Source organism: Lepisosteus platostomus, chromosome 2 (assembly GCF_059453375.1).
Source record: "Lepisosteus platostomus isolate fLepPlt1 chromosome 2, fLepPlt1.hap1, whole genome shotgun sequence".
NCBI classification, from domain to species: domain Eukaryota; kingdom Metazoa; phylum Chordata; class Actinopteri; order Semionotiformes; family Lepisosteidae; genus Lepisosteus; species Lepisosteus platostomus.
This window is the reverse complement of record NC_142612.1, coordinates 34,035,693-34,058,458: the sequence shown is the minus strand read 5'-3', so window position 1 is coordinate 34,058,458 and position 22,766 is coordinate 34,035,693. Positions and strand designations below refer to the sequence as shown.

General features: G+C 38.8%; 1 protein-coding gene across 2 annotated transcripts; it reads right to left on the bottom strand.

The window, feature by feature from the left end:
• Window positions 1-9,022: 9,022 nt before the first annotated feature.
• Window positions 9,023-19,082, bottom strand: LOC148676342 (interleukin-20 receptor subunit alpha-like). 2 transcript variants are annotated; one of them, XM_088606650.1, is made up of 8 exons: window positions 18,771-19,082; window positions 17,528-17,625; window positions 15,917-16,043; window positions 15,403-15,569; window positions 14,655-14,815; window positions 12,815-12,983; window positions 11,472-11,581; window positions 9,023-10,650 (listed from the first exon to the last, which is right to left on the bottom strand). In XM_088606650.1, exons 2-8 carry the CDS (start codon window positions 17,574-17,576, stop codon window positions 9,883-9,885), a joined length of 1,551 nt encoding a protein of 516 aa, XP_088462776.1. In that variant the 5' UTR covers window positions 17,577-17,625; window positions 18,771-19,082; the 3' UTR covers window positions 9,023-9,882. The 2 variants fall into 2 exon arrangements, with proteins under 2 accessions (XP_088462776.1, XP_088462771.1); XM_088606645.1 differs by having other exon boundaries at window positions 18,796-19,082.
• Between the last annotated feature and the right edge of the window lie 3,684 nt (window positions 19,083-22,766).

Sequence of the window (22,766 nt, the reverse complement as noted above, 5' to 3'; positions counted from 1 at the left end):
AATCACTTGACAAATTTTCTGTCCAAAAATACTCAAATCTTTAAACAGCTAAATGTATGCACTTGTGAGCAAGAGTCTCCTACTGGTGTGATACAGCTGCAAGGGCTGGTTAAATGAAATCATTTAATTTTTTTCCCATTGAAATGTTCCACATGCTTCAGTCTATTCACAGTCATTTCATGCCATGTAAATTAAGCACCCACAGTCGTTTGATGATGTAGGAGATCACTATATATCTGTTTAAGTCTGTTTAAGTCACTGCACTTATGGTTATAATAATAATAATAATAATAATAATTGCTTACACTTATAAAGCGCTTTTCTGGACACTCCACTCAAAGCGCTTTACAGGTAATGGGGACTCCCCTCCACCACCACCAATGTGCAGCATCCACCTGGATGATGCGACGGCAGCCATAGTGCGCCAGAACGCTCACCACACATCAGCTATCAGTGGGGAGGAGAGCAGAGTAATGAATCCAATTCATAGATGGGGATTATTAGGAGGATATTAATGGCCAATGGGAAATTTGGCCAGGACGCCGGGGTTACACCCCTACTCTTTTCAAGAAACGCCCTGGGATTTTTAATGACCACAGAGAGTCAGGACCTCGGTTTTACGTCTCATCTGAAGGATGGCGCCTGTTTACAGTATGGTGTCCCCGTCACTATACTGGGGCATTAGGACCCACATGGACCGCAGGGTGAGCGCCCCCTGCTGGCCCCACTAACACCTCTTCCAGCAGCAACCTTTGTTTTTCACAGGAGGTTATCCCCAGGTTTTCCCAATAGAGGTTATATATCTATTTAATTCATTGCATGTCATTTCTGTTGCACCATGCTATAACCCAATCTGTCACAGAACATGGTAGTTGTAATTATTAGTTAAGCTCTTGTAATAACTGGAAAACCCCCAGAAAAAATAAGGTCTTCTGAAATTTTATGTTGGTTGTATAAAAATGAATAAGTGCGAATGCATATGCTGTTTTAATCTGGCCATTTAGATTCCTCCATTATTATTAGGACTTTTAGGGCAATCTGGATTTTTTGTCAATACAAACAGTTAATTTTCAGAAAGAAATCATGGGCTCTGACAAAGTGTTTTGACTATATGAACACTGATCACCTTCCACACAGGAATCTATCTACACCATACCTCAACTGAAACTACAATGTGCAGCTAGTACTTTATAATGCTTACTTTGAGTTTGGAAGCCATTGAATAATGTTAAAATATGAGAAGTTAAATCTGGTGTTCCTAAGGGGTCAATACTAAGACACCTACTTTTCAGCATTCACATGTTTCCACTCGGTCAGCTTTTAAGATCACATGGCCTCAACTATCACTTTTATGCTGACAATACTCAAATCAACATCCATACCAAACCTCCATACCGGCATCACATTCTCTCCACCATGCATATCATTTCCATATCTCCTCCCTCCTCATCCAACTTCTCTGGTTCCCGTCTCTCCAGCTTCTCTCTTCTTGACTCAGCATCCCTAAACAAACTAGTTACGCGCATTAAACCCACCACATCTATTTTAGATCCCATTCCCACCACTTTATTCCAGTCCTGTTTCTCTTCTCTCTGTCCCATTGTCCTCAATATTATACATTAATCCATGAGCACTGGCATTGTACCAACAGTCCTCAAAACTGCTGCCATTACCCCTGTGCCAAAAAAGCCTAACATGGCTCTCGACAATCTTAACAACTTTCGCCCCATCTCCAACTTACCCTTTCTCTCTAAAATTCTAGAATGTGCTGTCACACTTCAGTTACATAACCACCTCATGATAAACAACCTTTTCGAATCCCTCCAATCTGGCTTCCGTCAACTTCACAGCACAGAAATTACCCTGGTCAAAGTCACCAATGATCTCCTAATAGCTTCTCATTCTGGTTCTCTTTCCATACTCATCCTTCTTGATCTCAGTGCTGCCTTTGACACTGTTGACCATAACATCTTACTTTCTCGTCTCGAGACTGTGTTTGGAGTTTCTGACACTGCCCTCAAATGGTTTAAATCTTACCTCACTGATCGCTGTCACTTTGTCTCTCTCAATGGGTACAGGTCTGAAATTGGTCTTGTCAAGTCTGGTGTCCCACAGGGCTCAATACTGGGCCCCTTGCTCTTCAGCATTTACATGTTCCCACTTGGTCAGCTTTTAAGATCACATGGCCTCAGGTTTCATTTTTACGCTGACGATACTCAAATATACATCCATACCAAACCTGACACTGATGTGGCTATCTCTATTCTATCTAATTGCATCTCTGACATAAAAATTTGGATGACTCAAAACTTCCTTCATCTTAACTACGACAAGACTGAAGTCATGCTTATTGGTACCCCCCATCAACTTCGTAAAGCCAGTCCTGTAACCCTATCTGTTGATGGCTCTGTACTTGAGCTTTAATCAAAATTGAAAAACCTTGGGATTATATTCGATTATGGCTTAACATTCGACCCACATGTGCAGCATACTGTCAAAACATCTTCTTTTCACCTTAGAAATATCTCAGGACTATGCCCTATGCTATCATTAACTGTGGCTGAAAAGCTGATCAACATATTTGTATTCTCTCGAATTGACTACTGCAATGCTCTACTCACTGGGGTATCTAAATCTACTCTGAACAAACTGCAGTATGTCCAGAATTCAGCAGCCAGACCAGGTCTAGTGTTCACATTACTCCTATCCTGGAGTCCTTGCACTGGCTTCCGGTCAAATTCCGCGTAGACTTTAAAATCCTCATGCTCACCTATAAGGCTCTACATGGCTTGGCACCTCAATACCTGTCTGAACTATTATCGCCCTACTCCCCACCTCACAACCTCCGCTCTTCAAATTCTCCCCTCCTTACTGTCCCCCAAGCCCGTCTACATTGTATGGGTGACAGGGCCTTCTCCTGTTATGGCCCCAAGCTCTGGAACTCTTTGCCCAAGGATATCAGAGAGTCACCTTCTCTAAACTCCTTCAAATCCAGACTCAAAACCTTCTTCTTCAGAAAAGCCTTTACTTAACTGGTTCCATTCTTCACCCGTCTGCTCTTCTTAGTACCACCTTCCACGGTCTCCTCTATTGTTATTGTTGTATTGTTGTTATTGTAATTGTGTCTTATCTTGTGTATTCTTCTTATTTATTGTTGTATTCTTCTTATTTATTGTTATTGTCATCCTGTAAAGCGCTTTGAGAAGCCACCTTTAAAGGCGCTATATAAAATAAAGTTGTTTATTATTATTATTATTATTATTATTATTATTATTATTATTATTATTATTATTATAAACCTGACACTGATGTGGCTGCCACTATCTCTCTAATTGCATCTCCAACATCAAAACATGGATGATCCAAATCTCCTTAATCTAAAGTGTGAAAAGACTGAAGTCATGCTTATCAGCATCCCCCTCAACTTTGTAAAGCAAGGCTGTAACCCTTTCTGTGGATGGTACTGTAATTGAGCTTCAGTCTAAATTGAAAAAAATAGGGATGATATTTGATTCAGGCTTGACTTACGACCCACATGTGCAACATATTGTCAAAACATCATTCTTTCACCTCAGAAATATCGCCAGACTATGTCCTATGTTATCCCAAACAGTTGCTGAAAAGCTAATCAACACTTTTGTCTTCTCACAAATTGACTATTGTAATGCTCTATTTACTGGGGTTTCTATCCTCATTGAACAAACTCCAGTATGTCCAAAGTTCAGCAGCCAGAATCCTGACCAGGTCTAGTGCAAGTGTTTACATTATTCCTATCTTGTAGTCCTTGCAAGATGACTGAAAATAATTGAAAAATATCAACAAAATGCTTAAATACGCAAAAAATAAAGCTACAGTAACTAATGGACAAAGCATAATAAAACGTTTTAGACAACATGTAGCCTCACATCATATTCCGTACTCTGAATTAAAATTAGGAACGTTACATGCCTCGCAAAGCTCTCACTCGGACCAAATTTTTCACTGCAGCGCCTAACCTTGGCAATGTTTCTGTCAAAATGGACACATTTTTAATTCGTCCACTAAAACGACTTTCAGCCGATCTAGCGCAACCAAAAAGTCTCACTAACGTCTCAATCGCTGATGGAAACCCTCCAGTTCTGGATCCAGAAGATGACAAAGCACGCACAGCTAGCTACAAAAGGCATAAATGCTCAGCTAAAAAAAACACACACACATTTTTTTGCCTTTTTTTTGCGCACAAGCTGAAATGACGGTAACTATTGGTGTGGATAAGGAACTCCTAAAAATATCATACACTGTAGCCCAGAAAATAGCTCAACAGAAAAAAAACTCGTACTATTAGGGAAACAAATCGTGAGGGAATTATTTGTCCAAGCAATTAGCCAAACTCCCGCTATCAAATGACACCGTCAAACGTCTCCTCTCTCGAAAGATATAAGTACAGTGCGCATTGACCACATTATTCACAAGCATCAGCAGCAGTCCTCAAACTCAGTGATTAGCTTCCGTAATGAAGTTATGAAAAAGTCTGCAGTGACAAATTCTGTATTTTGGAAATTACTTATTATTATTATTATTATTATTATTGATTAATTGATTAATTGATTGATTATGTTATGATTAAGGAATTTAGGCACTAGCAAAAATAACTTTTACTTAATTAACATACAGGCTGTTTTTTAAATGCCTATTAATTTTGTATAAAAAAATACGTTTTGGTTAATAAACATAAGTTTGAAAAGAAGCGCCTTTATCATCATTGCAGCAAACTTACAGTACAAGAGAGAAAATGTCATGGCCTGTGTAGGAGGGCTCTCGAATATTCTCTTCGACACTTGGGGGGACCTTGGAAAGGTTGAGAACCACTGAGGATAGCATTGTGTGCTGATACCGCCCTCTAGTGGACACTCCTTTGTACTATTGTTGTCATAAGGCTTGTGCTTTCCAGAGCCTTGTCTGTGTATTCAACTACATTTCCTCATGGTGCACAGTCATTGTGAAAGTGCTAAGGAATCACGTTAATTAACAATTTATCCAAGAAATTGATAACACGTTGAAATTGAATACTGAAATTTTACTGGAATGTTGTGGCAGTGTGGCAGTAAATCACACCAGGCAACCCATTGAAGCGAAGCAGGTGTGAGCCTGGTCAGTACCTCGATGAGAGACCTCCTGGGAAAAACTAAGGTTGCTGCTGGAAGTGGTATTAGTGAGGCTAATTAGGTATTAGGGTGCACTAGCCCTGCAGTCTGTATGTGTCCTAATACCCCAGTATAGTGACTATAGTTTAGTTACTATATTGTAAAAGGGCACCGTTCTTTGGATGAGACATAAAACAGAGGTCCTGACTCTCAGTGGTCATTAAAAATGGCAGGGCATTTCTCTAAAGGAGTAGGTCATCCTGGCCAAATTCCCCCCTGGCCTTCACCAATCATGGCCTGCTAATAATCCCCAAGTACAGTATGAACTGGCTTCATCACTCTCTTCCCTCCCCACTGATAGCTAATGTGGTGAGCGCAGTAGCACACAATGGCTGCTGTTACATCATCCAGGTGGATACAGCACATTGGTGGTGGAGGAGGGGAGTCTCCGTTACCTGTAAAGTGCTTTGAGTTTCCAGAAAAGAGCTATATAAGTGTTCTTATTATTAAGTACCAATAACTTATGTTAAAGAAATTTATTTTTCTAGAAAGACTTCATACCTAGTGCTTGTTTTTCCAAATATGGCATTCCAAGACTGATGTGTCACGCCCTCTGGCTCCTTCTCTGTCCTGTCCCTAGTTTCCTGTGCTTTGCTGCCCTTCAGGTGTCTCTCTGTCTGGGGTTATACTGTATATTTCTGGGTCACTCATTCCCCTGCGCTCAGCATTGACGTTCAGATGTCCTGAGACCCGCCTAGCACCAGGTCGCCGCTCCGTCCGTGGCCTGAAGGCATAGGTTTTTATATGGCATTTCCTGAACTACTGAGCCCGGGCTAACGCCCAACCCGCCACTATGCATAGGGTCTTTTTCTACTCTCCTGCCATTCCACGGTTCATCCCTTCTGACATCCGTGACAGATAGTTAGTATGACTTACAACTCTGCAGGTGTACCTGGTTTGAGGTTTAGTATCAATAACTACAGTTATTGACTAGACAACACACTCTCTGAACCATCCAGTACACTTTTAGCTTCCTGAACAACACAATCAAAAAGTAAAAACTTGTTTCTGCTCCCTATGGACATGACAAAAACGTTTTGGAGGAGCTCTCCAAAGGGATCACACCGGTGTCCTTGGTACCCCCAAAAGATGTAATGGCCACCCCCGGGCCCTGTGTGGGCGTGGGTGATTCCAGTATTTTGCACAGACACTGATTCCCTGATAGCCTGGTGCATAAAGGAACATATTTGGCATTTACAGAGGTCTCGAGTGCAATTGTCTGATATACTCACTGTGCTATAGTTTAGCCTTCCTGTGTAGGATTTGGGTGGAATACAAAAAAACACCTTATTACCTAAACTGTCTTCAAATGTCTCCTCAAGGCTGTCTGTTTTTTGCCTTAGCCCAGCTCAGAACTGTGTTTTATACTGTTAGAAACTGTTCTCTTCAAATGGCAAGCTGATTAATAAGCATTTACTTTTTATAAAAAAAATATCTTTAAGCTGATGTGCTTAATATTATCTGATGTATGAAGGATAACATTTACCATGCAGTGATCCCAATCCTGTTGAGGCTTTTGATCAAAGATAAATATAACATGATTTAGTTAGTGCAACATCGCCATGAGTTGCAAAATCAAAAGTAATTTTTAACTGACTAAACTAGTTTAGTTGGCTAGAAGAAGGGGTTGAGTTATCAACTCCTTTGTTGTAACTGGAACACAATGTATTTGATTCAGCAGTTCCTCAAGTGATCAAGAGACTATTGATTAGTTTTGGTTTCTGCAAGAGTGCTAAATAAAGCGTTGAAAGTAAACAGGTCCTGCTGACTCATTTTACTGTGGTGTTTGCTGTAGTTTGGGATGCAAAGACCCTTAGTTTTGAAAACAAAATGTAAATGGTCAATGAGCAGAGAGCTTAAGAATATTAACATGTATACTACTACTTACAAACATATACAAGTCATTTATACAGTGGATATAAAAAGTCTACACACCCTTAGTGAAATTGCAGGTTTTTGTGGATGTACTGTAAAGCCAGAAATCAAGATAAATCATGTCAGACATTTTCCATCTTTAATGTGACCTTGCAACCAACAAAATTCAAGAGAAAAACAAATAGATAATTATTAGTAAAAATAACTGGAATGACAAAACCTACAACACCCTGGTTGCATAAGTGTGCACACTCTTCTATAATGGGGGCTGTAGCTGTGTTCAGAGTTAACCAATCACATTCAAAATCATGTCCTACAAGTAAGTAGCATACTTACTGCCATCAATGAACGCGATTCTGATAAACCCCAAATAAAACTCAGCTGTTCCTGTAGGATTTCCTTGAAACTTTTTGCAGTTGCAACCTACTGGGATAGCCATGGTCCGCAAGGAGCTGACAAAACATCTACAGGATCTTATTGTTGAAAGGTACCAATCAGGAGAGGGGTATTAAAGAATATCAAAGACATTGGATGTACCTTGCAGCACTGTGAAGACTATCAACAATAAGTGGAGAAAATGTGGCACCACAGGGACATTGCCAAGATCAGGACCACCCTCCAAAGTTGATGACAGGACAAGGAGAAAACTTATCAGGGAGGCTACCAAGAGGCCTACAGCAACATTAAAGGAGCTGCAAGAATTTCTGGCAGATTCTGGTCACTCCTTACATGTGACAACAATCTCCCATATTTTGCACATGTCTGAGCTATGGAGTAGGATGGCAAGACGGAAGCCAAAAAAAGAACATCTAAGCCCGTCTAAATTTTGCAAAAAAATACATTCAATCACTCCAAACCATGTGGGAAAATATCTTATGGTCTAATGAGACAAAGGTTGAACTTTTTTATTTTTTTATTCTAAAAGTTGTTTGGCGCAAAGACAACACAGCTCATCATCCAAAGAACACCATATCTACTGTGAAGCATGGTGGTGGCAGCATCATGCTTTGGGGTGGCTTCTCTTCAGCTGGGACAGGGGCTCTAGTCAAGATAGATGGGATAATGACTAGCTCCAAGTATCAAGATATTTCGGCACAAAACCTGCTGGCCTCTATCAGAAAGCTGAAGATGAAGAGGAATTTCACCTTCCAACATGATAATGACCCAAAGCACACATCCAAGTCAACCAAGGAATGGCTTCAGAAAAGAAAGATCGAAGTCTTGGAATGGCCCAGTCAGAGCCCAGACCTCAATCCCATAGAAAACCTGTGGAATGACCTAAAGAGGGCTGTGCACAGGAGATCCAAAAATACAAAAACATTTGCACACCATGCAAAACTAACAAACTTTTTTATCCCCCAGAGAAAAGTGAAAAAATTGCTTCTTCCTTTTTGTGAATGCAAAAGTGAAAAAATAAAGTAGAAATCTAGCAAGAGAAAACAAGGGTAAGAAATTCAATTGTTTTTATGTCACTAAAGCTTTGCAAAAAGGAAACACCATAGTGACAGAATTATTGCATTTGTGCCTCCAAAGGCTACACATTTAAAAGTTACCAGTGTCCACCTTTCAGCCTTTTTATATGTCATTTTGGCCAAGCAGAGATCTTGGTCAGGGAGCTGACATATTGGCTACAGCTGCACAATGTTGTGTAGGGCGAAAGGTCAGATTCCAGTTCATTGATTTCTATAGCAGGACAAACTGGGTATATTAATATAATAAAATATCTGAAAGATTATCAATTTCATCAAATATGACATGTATATCTGCAGAACTCCATACATATGAATAATTTAAGTTGGAAAAAATGTGGAACTGGGATTGATTAGAACCATTTAAAAAACTGGTCAGACTATGCATCTGCTTTTCATTTTTTTTTAAATGTAGTAATGAAAAGTAGTGAAATAAACAGAAAGGACTACACAAGGGTTTCCTCAGTATTAAAAATATATGAAGCTGAAGCAAGATAAAATTAAATAAATAATTTATTTATCAAAGTTTTATTATTTTGAAAGCATAATGGTGGATTTGTAATTTCAAGAAATTCAATTGTAAACAGGCACTTGTATACACAAAGGGTCTGGAACAAGCTGCCATGCTATGTTGTTGAGGCCAGTGTCTTTGCTGCTTTCAGAAAACAGCTGGGATCTGAGATCTTCAGCTCAGTTAGCTACTAGCAAGTCAACCTGCTAGACTGGACAATTGGCCTCTATTCATTTGTAACCCTTCTTGTGTTCTTATTACAGGGCATCATTATTAATGTTTATCCCTGATCCCTAAACAACAGTCCTTCCAGATTCAGGAGATACTCAATGCATATTAGTGGCTCTCTCACATCAAGCAACAAAAGTGCTCCATTGTTTAGTTAGAATGTATTGTATTGATATAAAGCAAAATACATGGCCCCCAAAATGATTGTTCATGTTCACATCTGCTATACAACCATCAATATTCAACATATGTTTAGTGCCATGATGTGAGGTCTTATCACTTGTGGCAAAACATAAATAAAATACTGAAGCAATCCATAAAACATTGTACTATACATCTTAAATTGATGATTGGAGCCTTACAATAGAGATAATAATAGAAGAAAGGTTTGATTACATAATGTGATCATATTTCACTATTGGAAAACTGGCAGCATTAATAGAATGCATTATGAACATTTAATAGCTCTATTCCATGCTGAAAAGAGAAGAAAGAAAACACTATTTCAACCATGGAGCCTTCTTCATTGTCCAATTCACATACAGCACTATATTTCAGCACACATATTAAGATTCTTTTAGTTTGCATGTCATTTTCATTGCTAAACATTTAAATTCTAGGGAGGGATTTCCAATGAACTATTTAAACTATGACTTGGTCGTCTCATATACACACAAGTGTCTTCATCCTCTTCCTCATCTTCTGAGTCTGCACAGTAAGTCTGCGCAGGGCCCTTGCTGGGCTCTGTATTGGGCTCCTGTGTGCCCCAGTCCACAACCTCCACTGTCACAGGGGACTGTATCAGTTCATCCTCCAGCTGCTGTTCCTGATCCTCAATTGCTCCAGCTTGGAAAGTCATTGAGAATGCCTCGTCCTGGCATCCCAGCTTCACCGAAAACAGGTTGACAGCTAGAGAGATTTCTGCCTCCTCTCCGGAATCCTTACACTCTGTTTCAGGTTTCTGAGGTTCTAGACCAGACTGGACTAGAGGCTCTGAGATTTCAGCTTTGGACACATCCAGAGATGACTTGTGTATGGAGTAACCCAAGTTTGTGGCCCCAGCTACATTCACACAAGGGTACTGAAAGCAGCAGCCTGGCTCAGAGCCTTGCCCAGAGTCATCATTTGTCTCTGCTAGGATAGACTTTATACCAGATTCAGGCCCATTGCTTGTGTTTGTACAAGCAGAAAAACCACCCTTTCGGTTTTCATACCCATCATACCCCTCGTCTGTATCCTCACTGTCACTGGATTCCCCCAGATTCTGATTTATTTTATCCTTCTTTTCTAGGCTGGAGTAAAAGGTTACAAAACTTATAGGGTGCTGCTCTGCTGTGAAGAACATCTGAATGATGTCAGAGTGGTCCTGTCCCTTAAATGAGGCCTGTGAAAAGAGTAGAAAAAAATTGGTTTTCCCATCAAATTGGGCTGGCTTGCAAGACTAGTTTTAACAGTTACATTCCCAAACTACCGATTATCCTCTTGATTATAATCTCCAAATTTGAAATCATCATTTGTTAGTCATCTTGTCCACAATTTATCAGAGCTTTTCATTCAAAAAGCTGAAAATTACACTTAAAACATCACCCACTTCATCTAGCAATGAAGTGCAGTACTTAGCTAGTTGACACATACCAGCTATTCTGTGTCAGTCACCCCACTGCATGGCAGATCAGGGTGAGAAGTAAGAAATTGTTTCACCAGTTGCATTAAGGGGTCATTTTGATAGAGGTGATGATACAAGTCAAGAGATTAGCCAGGAACCCAGCTGTAATACCTCTAGTATAAAAACAGGGCTCATAAAATACATTCAACAAATAGTTTTAATGGCAGGATTTTAAAATAAAAAAATACACAAATGGCCCTGCAAGACAGACTACTGAGAATAACAGTAGACAGAAGATCAAATAGATATCGGGGAGCCAAACTATTGAAGGAATTAGGAGTCATAAAAACACTGCTAAAATCAATATGAGACTTAATACATAAATATAGTTAAATAACTGAGAATGTGTCGATTTGATCACCCTGAGACCTCTGAATGAGCTCTAGATTCTGGCTACTGAATTTTGCAGGGTGTATTAAGACTTGTGTAAAAGGTGTAAACAATAAATCATTAATGAAAAAAATCACAGAAAGCCACTGCTGAAAACCAGCTGGACATTTTGAATGGAAGAAGATGTCTGTTGTAATACATGCCCTTACCAGCACCCAAGGGTGACGAGTCTTGCAGATGCAGCAGACGTACATCAAGGCAGACACAGTCACTCCACAGAGAACCAGAGCAATGGGCAGAGTACCCAGAACGTACGGACCTGGCAGTAGAACAACATATTTTTTAGTTCAGCATTTATTCTCAAACTAGATACTTTATATAAACATGATATTGTTCTTCAGTACCATATTTCCAAGATTCCAACAAGATACTAATCCATCCATTTTTTAACTGCTTTATCCAATACAGGGTCTAGGGGGGCGCCTAACCTGGCAAACAATAGCCGCAAGATAGGGGACACCCTGGACGGCGCCAGTCCATCGCAGCGCACACACAGGCACAAACAGACACATACAAACTCACACTTGAGCCAATATTTCCTATGAATAACCTTATTAATCTACCAGTATGTCTTTGTACTGTGGGAGGAAACTGGAGCACCTGGAGGAAACCCACAAGAACACAGGAAGAGCACACCACCACCACGCACATAGTGCCCCAGGGGTCCAGCTCAGTGAGGAGCAATCCTAACCACTGCGCCCACTGTGCCGCCCCAAGGTGCTAATGAAAAACATTAATACTGATATAATTAAACAGTATTTGGAAACCAGAGGTGTACCAGCATGGTTTTAGTCACAGAAAAACAAGAACAATTCAACAAGCACACAAATGTGGTACATTTAGGAAACAATCCGGCATCTGCATTCCAGTTACACAGTGGGATTTCAAACAAATACGTAGTGTCACAACCCTGGTCTAATTGGTGTCTAGTCTCTTGGCAGTAAAATTGATGACAACAAGCCATTCCAGGATCTGAAGTGAGATGTTTTTGTTCCCTGATTTTCTGTGCCTAAGGGTTGTCCCCACTTACTCTGACGATATTTGTTCTACTCACTTTCATTTTTATGCAATGTGATGCTATTGGTGATTATGGATTTTCTTATAAACTTATTCTTAACAGCCTTGTATTTTGTATTTTGTTTTGGTCATCATGATGCAATATTATTGCATTAACCAAATTACTTTTGGTTGTCTAGGGTGTATCCTGCCTTGTGCCCATTGCTTGCCAGGATAGGCTCTGGCTACTCTGCAACCCTCTACTGGATAAGTGGTTAGAAAATGGATGGATCTTGGTTATTCCTACCTGTGTATTTTTGCACTGTTATCATTTTTCAATGTCACAATTTCACTTGGCATAGACAAAAACACAGATGGAATCCTTTTCATTTACAGAAATGCCATTACTCTTGATATTGTGGAAAAACATTTGGAATAGTCCTAAAAGAAGCCTACCAAATACTTTCTTCAGTATAGGACAGGAAAACAACCTTACCTTTGCTTGGCTCCTTGGAACCCGTGAATTCACAATGCCAACCTGAATACAAGGTGTTTTGATTTAAGGTAGTTTTCATTTTCACTTTTAAGCAGTATTGGGCAGCAGGCTCCAACTGGCTAATTTTGTATGTAGAAACTGCATTATTTGTAAATTCAATTTCACTTTCCTGAAAAATAAAAGCATCCATCACAATAATAATTATTCATTAGAATGTAAAGCATGCCATCTATTTATTTAGAAATTAGAAGTGATATACATATCCATATTCTTGAACTTTTTAGACATAAAACATAATTCGACCTTCATGAAAGTCTTAATAAAAGATGTAGACAACCTGATTAGTTATAACACAAAAACTTTATATTATATTTACATATATTTCAATTATTTTATTAACAGAATTATCCAACTGTAAGTTTCCCCTGGTGAAGTATGTAAACACATAGGTACAGTTACTGTTGGTACGTCCTTCAGCAAAAATGATTTCAACTAGACAATTCCTTTAAGTGCTTATCAGTCATTTTCACTGTTTTTCTGGAATTTTGCCCCATTGATCCTTTACACAACTGATTTAAGTTGGTGGCATTTGAGGGTTTCCTATCATGCAAGGTCTGCTTCAGGGCCTGCCATAACGTTTCAGTGGGATTTAGGCTTAAACTTTTTTACTTGGCCCAAAATGCAATATACAAATAATTTCTCATTGCGAACACAAATTTCAACTTTTGACTTGCACTTCGGTGGCCAAGAAGTGCAAACCACAAAATCAAAAACTGAGAGTGCACAAACAAAAAAAATGACAACACAAACAAAAATGGGTGCACAAATAAAAATGTTTTCAAAATGGAAACAGGTTCTTAAAACAGACATGACATCTTGTTGTTGGGTGAGAGAGCAGTGCTGGGTGGAGTGCACGTATTGAATTCTTGATGAGACGCTTTTGTGAATTTTCAAAAATATAATGTCAGTAGGATGTTCTGTGCTTTTTGTGGAGGGCAACTTGGTGAAAACCATTCGGGAAATACGTAGGAATTCTTCTCCATGAAAACCTTGAAAAGGCTTCAGGGAGCAATCATGCAATTTCAGGTTGTTGTGGAGGTGTGTTATAATCCGCAACAATATCTATTGAAATATTCTACAATAAATAGTGTGGAAGTATTTCACAACCTTTCATTTTTCTGCTAGATCAAGGAAAAACCTCTACATTTTGCCAGTCATACATTTCAGAGACCCGAAGCAACAGCAAAGATGTCCGTGGTCTACATCCAACAAGAAGATATCTGTTCATCTGGTTTGAACGCATTTTTATTTGTGCACTCTTTTTTGTGTTGTGTTATTTTTTGTTGGTGCACTCTTTTTGTTATGTTGTTTTTTTGTTTGTTCACTCATTTTGTGTGTACACTCATTTTTGTTTTTGTGTTTTGCACTTCTAGGCCACCGTAGGAATGGGACCCAGACTTCCTTATGTATGTTGCATAATAAAGTTAAGCTATTTCGTATTTTGATTGTTGATGCTTAAAGGGCACTAAAGACCCCAACTGCTTGAACGATTTCTGACAATTTAGTTTGACATGCCAAGTGCACAGGAACTATGAACTCCGTTCATGGCAAATGTGTACTGCATATAATTAGAGCTTGACATTTTTTACATAAACTTAAAAACAAAGGATGTCAAAAAGCCTGATAAAGTTTAGTTATCAGTCTTTACTTTGCCCCTCTTTACAATACTGGTTCTTTTATTTTACTGACTTATTTCTCCACTGAAACTAAACAAAACCTCCATTAATGTTTAAAACATACAATTTAAAATAGCCTGTAAAGTTTAAATAATTCAATTTACCTGACTTTTTCCATGTTTTTTCAATTTAACTGTAAAATTAATTTCTACATAAATGTCTTCCAAAGATGATGTTTTAAAGATCACTTCTCTGGGAATATTTATTTCAAGTAAAAGACAGTCTCCACAGCCCGTAAGAGATACATCCGGCGGACCCAGGATAGCTAGAGTGCACAAGCAAAGTGTTAATCAAGTGCATATCATTGCTACATTCACATAAAACCTACCTTACAACATTGATGTATTAAGTGAAGAAATCGTTTGGGTTTTTCACTTCTTAATTGGTTACATTTTTTACAATATAAAGTAGGAGGTCTTAAATAACAAAGCATTTGATCCATCTTGTTATCTGATGTAGCTTCTTGGGGATCTTGCCAAATTAGCTTTCTCAGCTTGGTTCAAAAGTTTCTTAAAGAAATGTTCTTATCTAAAAACAATTTAATTTGAGTGCCCCATTCATAATATATTTGCTGTAAAAAAAGTGGTTATTTGTTTGAGACCGCATTTTTGCTCTTATTATGTGTGTGTTGTTCTTTCTAACCTTCAGAGGAGTCAGAAACTTCCAACTAATTAAACATGTTAAATCTTGATAGTCTGTTTGCATGTGCTAAGCCTCTGGTCATAAGAACAGAAAGAGGTCACCTCCCCAGCTATGTTCTCCTATTGAAATTCAGATTTTATATGGAAGTCAATTCATAGGCAATTTCATACTGTTATGTGGTTAGCTACAGTCTCAATGAGACATACTTACTCTGTGACAAGGGCTGGAAGACATTGCTTACAGTCCAGTTAGATGTCTGTCTCGAACTAAAGGCTTGAACACCAAATTTATAGAAATCGTTGAGATCTCTTAAATGGCTAGTCAGGTTAAACATGGTCTTCCTGGTAGTGTTCTTTAATATTCTGGTAAGCTGCTGCCTGTGAAAAAAATACATTTGGGTTGTCACTGTTCACATATGGCAGCACAGAGTAAAGCAAGTTGAATAATAAAAAGTTGGAGGAACTTAGTGTACGTTTCAACATTATGAATGGTACACAAGAATAAAATATTGCCACAAAAGGTGAAAAAGATGTTTGGGAGAGAAGATATCCTACTGGACATGACTCTGGGCCTTCAAGGCTCTTCTGCTTTGTAGTCAAGTCCAAGTGTTAATTGTGTGACTATTAGGCTTTCAAGACCAGGCCTGCCAACCACCACAGTAGACCTGTATCTGTACTTTCTCAGGACAGGATGAGAGGCATAATAGAGATGTTTCAGAACATACCCGGCTATCATCTTCACTCTGTAACGCACTCCTGCCGGAGTGCCTTCTCCTGGTCCCCATTTTAGGATGTACTTAAAGTCGTAAGACTCAATTGCCACATTGACAGGAGCTGGGAAAGCACAGCAAACTGAAAAACAGATTAATTAATTTATCATTCACTGTGGTTTATTTCAAGGTGAAGACAATTCAGTAATAAACTATTCTCAATTTATCTTGGCCAAATTAAACAGACGGGCCAATCTGCTGTCAGTAGTTGACTGTAATTCCACATGCAAACAGAATCTAGTTGTTTTTTTTGCCACCAGCACTGGCTGGGCTTGAGGTGGTCAGAGGATTGTTGGATAGTAATGAATCTTGTGACTTATTCGTGACCTGTGATGGTTGCAGTTTTATGTACAGGTTTTATGTACAGAAAAGCATGCCTGTTTTTCTGTGCCAGCAGCCCCACTACACAGCAGATCAGGTGGAGTAGTGAGAAAGTGCTTTGCCAAATGAATGAAAGGGGATCTTGAGGGAGGCGTGACTGTCAGCAGGGTCAGTGCACTCCTGCATTTGATGTTGACTCTGAGGAGGCTTGTTGTGAAAACAAACAAAAGAGAAGTAGCAGCACATATTTCAGAGGGCAGCACCAGAGATCCTGGCCCATTCTGTGTACAGGAATAACAGCATTAATCGGGGTGGACTGACAATTGATTTCTTTACTTGAACTACTCTCAAAAGAGTTTTTTTTCCCACCAACATTACACAATTGTATTTAGGTAGTATAAAGGCAAATGGCACTTCAAACCATCCTCAGTTTAATTAATAAATCTTAAGAGCTCAGCCGGAATGAAAACTGGGTGTACTGGAATACTGCAATTACAGAACAGCCCATGGCTCTTCCAGTCAACTTGATTGTACAATTTTACTAGAATACTTTATTTATTTGACAATTTACCAGTATAATAATTGAACCAGCAGATATTACTGAATGATAGTCTTGTAATGGAGCATTAGTTGTACCTAAATAACCTGGCCAGGGAGATACTAAGGTCATAATTTTTTCTGCTTAATTATAGATCACATTCTATTATACCTGATTCATACACGTGATGAGAAATTATTTACTCAAGAAGGGAGAACAGATCTTTGTGTGCATGTTGTACACAGAGCAATTCCTTGCTGGCCTGAGCCCCTGGGAATGGGGCAAAAGTGGAAACTTTATAAACATTCTGAGAGCATAATTCCACAGGTGATGGGGATTCCTCTCCACCACCAATGTGCAACCCCACCTGGATGAGTCATAGTGCACCAGTACGCTCACCACACACCAGCTATCAGTGGGGACGAAAAAACAGTGATGAAGCCAGTTCATAGATGGAGATTATGGCAAAGGCCAGGACACCACGCTTAACAGCCCTGGGTGAGTGCTTCCTGTCACTGTTAGACTACCACCTCTTCCAGCAGCAACCTTAGTTTTCCCCAGAAGGTGTCCGATCCAGGTGCTGGCCAGGCTCACACCTGCTTAGCTTCAGTGGGTTGCCAATTGTGAGTTGCAGAATGATTATGCTGCTAGTTATACAGTATGTTAAAGACAATCTTCTTGGTATAATAAAGAAATGTAATATTTACCCAGTGCACACAGCTGCATTAAATAAATTAAATTGATTAAATATCTCATCTTTTCAGAAGATCTTGCAGTTGCTTGTATTTTCTTCCATTTTGTAGCCCTAGTGAGAGGAAAAAAGAAATACAGAAGTGCAAGTACCCACCAAAAATTGTACTGAAAATTAAAAATAAGGTTCTGAAGGAGCCACACACATCTGTTGCCACATTTCTTTTCAAAAAGGGAAGTAACACATTCACACCAATATTTTCCTCTTCTTCAGGTTTGACTATTCAAAATCCACGGTAATTGTTTCTTGTAGTCCAGATCTTTAAATTGTTCTTGTGTGTGTGTTATCTGTCCATGGTGTGGTCCCCACTTTGTACCCTGTACCTCTGAGTTCCTATGATCTGTACAATGACCCGAATAAGCAGACTCATGTGTTTGCAAAGTGAAAAAATCCAAGTCCAGCACATGATGGATATGTAAAATCGGATAATTACTGTAAACCTTTCCTAACTATAATTGCCCTCCGTTATATTTGTATGTACTAAATAAAAAATATCATTGGCAATGGAGCTCATACAGTATGTGCTCCTCAGTACCTTGCTATAAATCAAATTTACTAACAGGGGTTTCACAGAAAATCTTTTTTTTTTTCGTGGACAAAAGCAAAGGTCTGTAATTCAAAATACTGTATGTTCATGTTTTAGCGAGCCCAAAACTTTAGAACTGAATATATAAGTAACATGTCCATAAATGTCTTCATTTAAAATTTAATTTTATCTTAATCAAAGATAAACATTTTAATTTAAAATTCAGAACTCTTCCTGTACCACAATTTCAGTGGTGTATGTTACTAAAGTAAAAGCTTTATACCAAATCGAGAAAGGACGCTGCCCTGGCCTTAAAGGCAAAACTAGGTAAGTGCAGACCAGATGTAAGACAAAAATACTCGTTCCACCTTTAATTAAATTTTTTTACTGTCATTAACATCATATGAAGCTTATTGGTTTTGATATTCTTTCTTTTTAAAATCAAGTGTAGGAATCCGTCTGGGGTGTGTAGCGAAACACCGCGAAATATCACATTACAAAACTTGTTTTCTGTTAACACGTTAAACAGTTAACAAACATTGCCCATCTGTAACAATTTTGGATTAAAGTATCTGCATCTGCATTAGGGACTGTTCTAAAGTGTGATTAGTTAACTCGTACTGTCAACGTCTACAAAGAATATCGCTAAAGTCCAAAACGCAATTTTACTTACAGTAAGTGTTAAAATATTGATTTACCTTTCCCCTGAGTCCAGAAGTTCACACGGAAGTCAAGTTCATTCTTTACAGGCACAGACAATAGCAGCACATGAAATATGAAACATGTCTGTACAACCACCCCACACTGTATAAAACAAGGAATCGAAAACAGAAATATCTAGTTGTCGGCTTCTTTTCTTGTAAACTGACATTCACACTATACAGGTGCACCTCTCCTGCTCCAATAAAATTATGTTTTTCCGGACATACCCTGCTAGACAACCTCCTGATTTCCAAGAAGCCCTCTGGATCACGTGATTTCCCCACTCTAAGGCTTGGTGTCTGACGAAGTATGTGGCAGCGAGCAGTTTCCGCCTTTTATTTACCAGCGACTGGACGAAATCGCAGTGTATGTACTGAGCATCAAAAGAAACATTACTGGACTTCGAAAAGCAAAATATTCGAATATGGAGTACTGATTAAATGTTTTGGCGTTATTTTATTAAATAATCATTAATGACTTACTGTAATAGTGTCTAATGTGTTTGCACAAGGACGAAATTCCTTCTTTAGTGAGTTAAGTGGACACAGGGGATGAGACGACTTATATTCCCTACATCTTCATCTTCATCAAGAGGCTAGGATGTAGAAGCAATACCTCTGCTGGACTTGCCTGCCCTCTTTAGAGATGAATTACGGATTTGTGTTGATCACCTTGACAGGTGTGAATGAGTGTGGTGCTGACGTTCAGAACAATACAGTAATTACAACAGGCCTGTAGATGGGGACCAGACATTGCTACATGGATTATGGATTGGGCTCATCTTGATGTGACAATATTCCTCCAGACAGGGGTGTCCATCAGCATACAATTCCTTCCTGAAGGGCCTAGTATCGCCAGTATTTCGTCCAACCAGTGCCATAAATTAAAACAATGAACCTAATTATTTTCTTAGACATATGCAGTGTGTTACTTAACATTGTTTTTCAGTTGATAACTCCAATACCAAAATACCAAAGAGCCAAGCTTCAGGTGTTATGGTTATGCAGTTAATTAAATGTGTTAGAAGAGTATGTGACTCAAATCATTAAAACAAAGTGTAGGAACTCAATCAGAATTGCCAACATGTAAAAAATCAAATAGTCTGATATGTCAGTATGGTATACCAGACAGAACCAGCCCAACTGCAAGCATTGTCTTTGATGTTGTCTGGTATTTAGGGCTTAGAGACTAGTGAACAGCTCAGGCTTGCCCAGGCACTATGAGAGAATCCAACAAAACAGCATCTGAATCTCTTGAGAAGTATTGCAGATTTCACATTGCATTGCAGTGCCAGATTGCGTGTATTGTGGTGGCAGTGGCCTTTCACTGTAGAGCCCATGCTGATTTACCTTGTGGATGTCAGTTATTAATCAATATAATGAATATACCTGTCACGTCTGTTCAATAAAATGTCAATGCCCTTGCTAAAAAAGGGTCTTTCCTTAAATAATCAGCAAATAACTCAACTTTGTGAAAGTTTGTTTTGATGCTCAATTATTTGAATGCATTTCAATTACTGTGTTCCTCCAAGGGAGAAATTCATATCTGCCTGACGACTTCCTCGCATGCACCACCAAGGACAGTGGTCAAGGGAAATGTATACAGTACATGGCAGGCCTTTTGGGTAAGCTTAATTCTAGCAGTTTGTACACACAGTGTGTAATTATAAGGACTGAACAAGGTTCAGAAAATATCTTAGGTTAATGAGTGTAATTTTGCACTTCAAATGATGTCTAAACTTTTTAATTTAACACACTGGTTTAATCATGTTAAAGTACGATTTTTCTATTTTTTTATTAATGATTTAAGGCTGAGTTTGAACATGTATGGAAAAAGGATACCGATGGAGTCTGGTCTATGCTGGTGGATTTTTATTCCCTTTTTATTAAGGGAAATTAAGTAAGCTCATAGACATAGAGTAAAAGAACACTAAGCAGACATGACAATTATTTCAAAACAGCCATATAACTCAGTACATTGACACAATTGATCACCATGCAGTGCACTATTTTTAAAACGAAGAGTAAAAAACGAGAAAAAACACAGAAAAAGTCCAAGATAAGAAGTCTCTGAATGGTTTGGAGCTTTTCACTGCGCCGATGGGTAAAAAGGATCTCTTAAACCTCTTTGTGGTTTGTCAGGGAGCTAAAAAAGACCATTGAAGAGGTTTTTTTATCCAAATCACTGTGTGGAGAGGATGCCATACATTCCCCACTATACTGTACATGTGGCATTCTTCAGGATCCAATTTATTTTCTTCCACAGCTTCAAATGGCCCTACAAAGATTATAAGAACTAAGCTTCCTAAGGAAAACAATTCTTGACTGGCCCAATTTACACACAATCCAAATGTGTGCCCCAGTCCAAGTTCTTACCATAGGACTCTGCAATCTCTTCATCTCTAACCTGGATGTTAATGGGAACAGTTTGTGGTCTTTTCCTTCATTTTGCATATGTTAAGCTGTAAACAGTGTCCTTACCCCAAGTCACAAGTCTGTGAATCTGCTCTCTATACTCAGTATCATTGCCTTTGGTAATGAAGCCAACTATTGAAGAATCATCACGAAAATGCTGATGGAAGGATGGTTGAAATCCAGTATACTGGTACAGTATATAACGTGAAAAGAAATGGGCAAAGACGAAGCCTTGAGGTGCTCCTGTAGTATAGTGAAGCACATGAGAAACTGAGTTCTTAAGTCTCACTTATTGTGATCTTGCCTGCAGGTAGTCCAATGTCCATTTGATAAGAGCAGGGGGGACCTGCAATTCTGTACATTTCCTTAGAAGTACACAGGGCTTAATGGGACACGTAATGTTCTTACACGTTCTTGCACGTCTGTCTACCAAACACAAATCTTTAATGAGGATGACTGTTAAATATATATGGTTCTTATAACTGCATATGTTACTGCTAAACACTAGCAAATGTCTGGAATACCTTGGAGTAAACGATCAAATCATTGTTTGCAATAACATTATCACTCAAACTTTTTCTCCCTAAAGCAGAGCAAACAGCTTTCATTCCTGGAGGTGTAATAGCTGGGAAATTATCTTGCCCTCCAAAACTCACTAACTCCATTCGGTTTGAATTTGCAAACCTCCTGTCTATATTATTTGAAAATTATGCCAGGATTTAGCTACATAGATGTTTTAGTCTGAATGATGACATTGAATCATATACTGTGGCCATGGTTAATTTTTGTTATTGATTTTATTTAATAATTTTAAAGGAAATAATCAAAATACTTATCATACTTTAATTTTAATTACTTCTCTTAATTTCTGACTATTTCTACATTTTCTTATTTGAGAGTTCTTTGCCTTTAACCTGAGGGTCTCATTCATCTTGTTAAACATTGGGATGTCTCAATTGTGTCAATTGACAGTGTCAATTACCTGAAAGGAATGCAATCATTACCAATGGGGATGTGGCTTGTCTCTGATGTCATACTGAGATCTTTAACTACCTTAATCCCATGGGGATCCAGTCACATCATCCCAAACAGAACTCTTTCTTCTGAAGTTGCGATGGCTTTACTGAAAGGCAGGCAGGGCGACTGATTTGCAAAGTTTTACTGATTCCATTTTAGGGTGCTGAGGTTGAGACATTCCATTCCCAGTGTACCCTTTCAATGCAAAAGGCAATCATTGCAAATGGAGATGAAATATCCAAGCAATCTTGAGCAGGCTACTGGCTGTATTAGTCATTAGACGGAGTTCTTTAGAAGGTGGGTTATCTTCTTATAACGTATAATGTGCAATCTAGTAAATTTGGGTTGTGCAATCTGGTGAATGAGGATGGAGAGGACTACTTAGTTGCATGCAGATCTCTGTGAAGATGTTGTCATGGCAAAGTCTGAAGGGCAGAGATGTAACACCTTGTACCTTGGCCAAATGGCATCCATGATCCAGTGTGCAAGGTGTTTTAAATTTTACCTCCAGACGTGATGAATACGCAGGGACTGGT

What these genes read in the sequence shown, in the direction of transcription:
- LOC148676342 (XM_088606650.1), bottom strand. Translation starts at nt 17,576, where the DNA reads ATGAGATATTTAATCAATTTAATTTATTTAATGCAGCTGTGTGCACTG. An exon ending in AAAAACATGGAAAAAGTCAG is followed by an intron (nt 12,984 to 14,654) that starts GTAAATTGAATT and finishes TTTATTTTTCAG; the next exon opens with GAAAGTGAAATTGAATTTAC. An exon ending in CTCGTCACCCTTGGGTGCTG is followed by an intron (nt 10,651 to 11,471) that starts GTAAGGGCATGT and finishes CTCTTTTCACAG; the next exon opens with GCCTCATTTAAGGGACAGGA.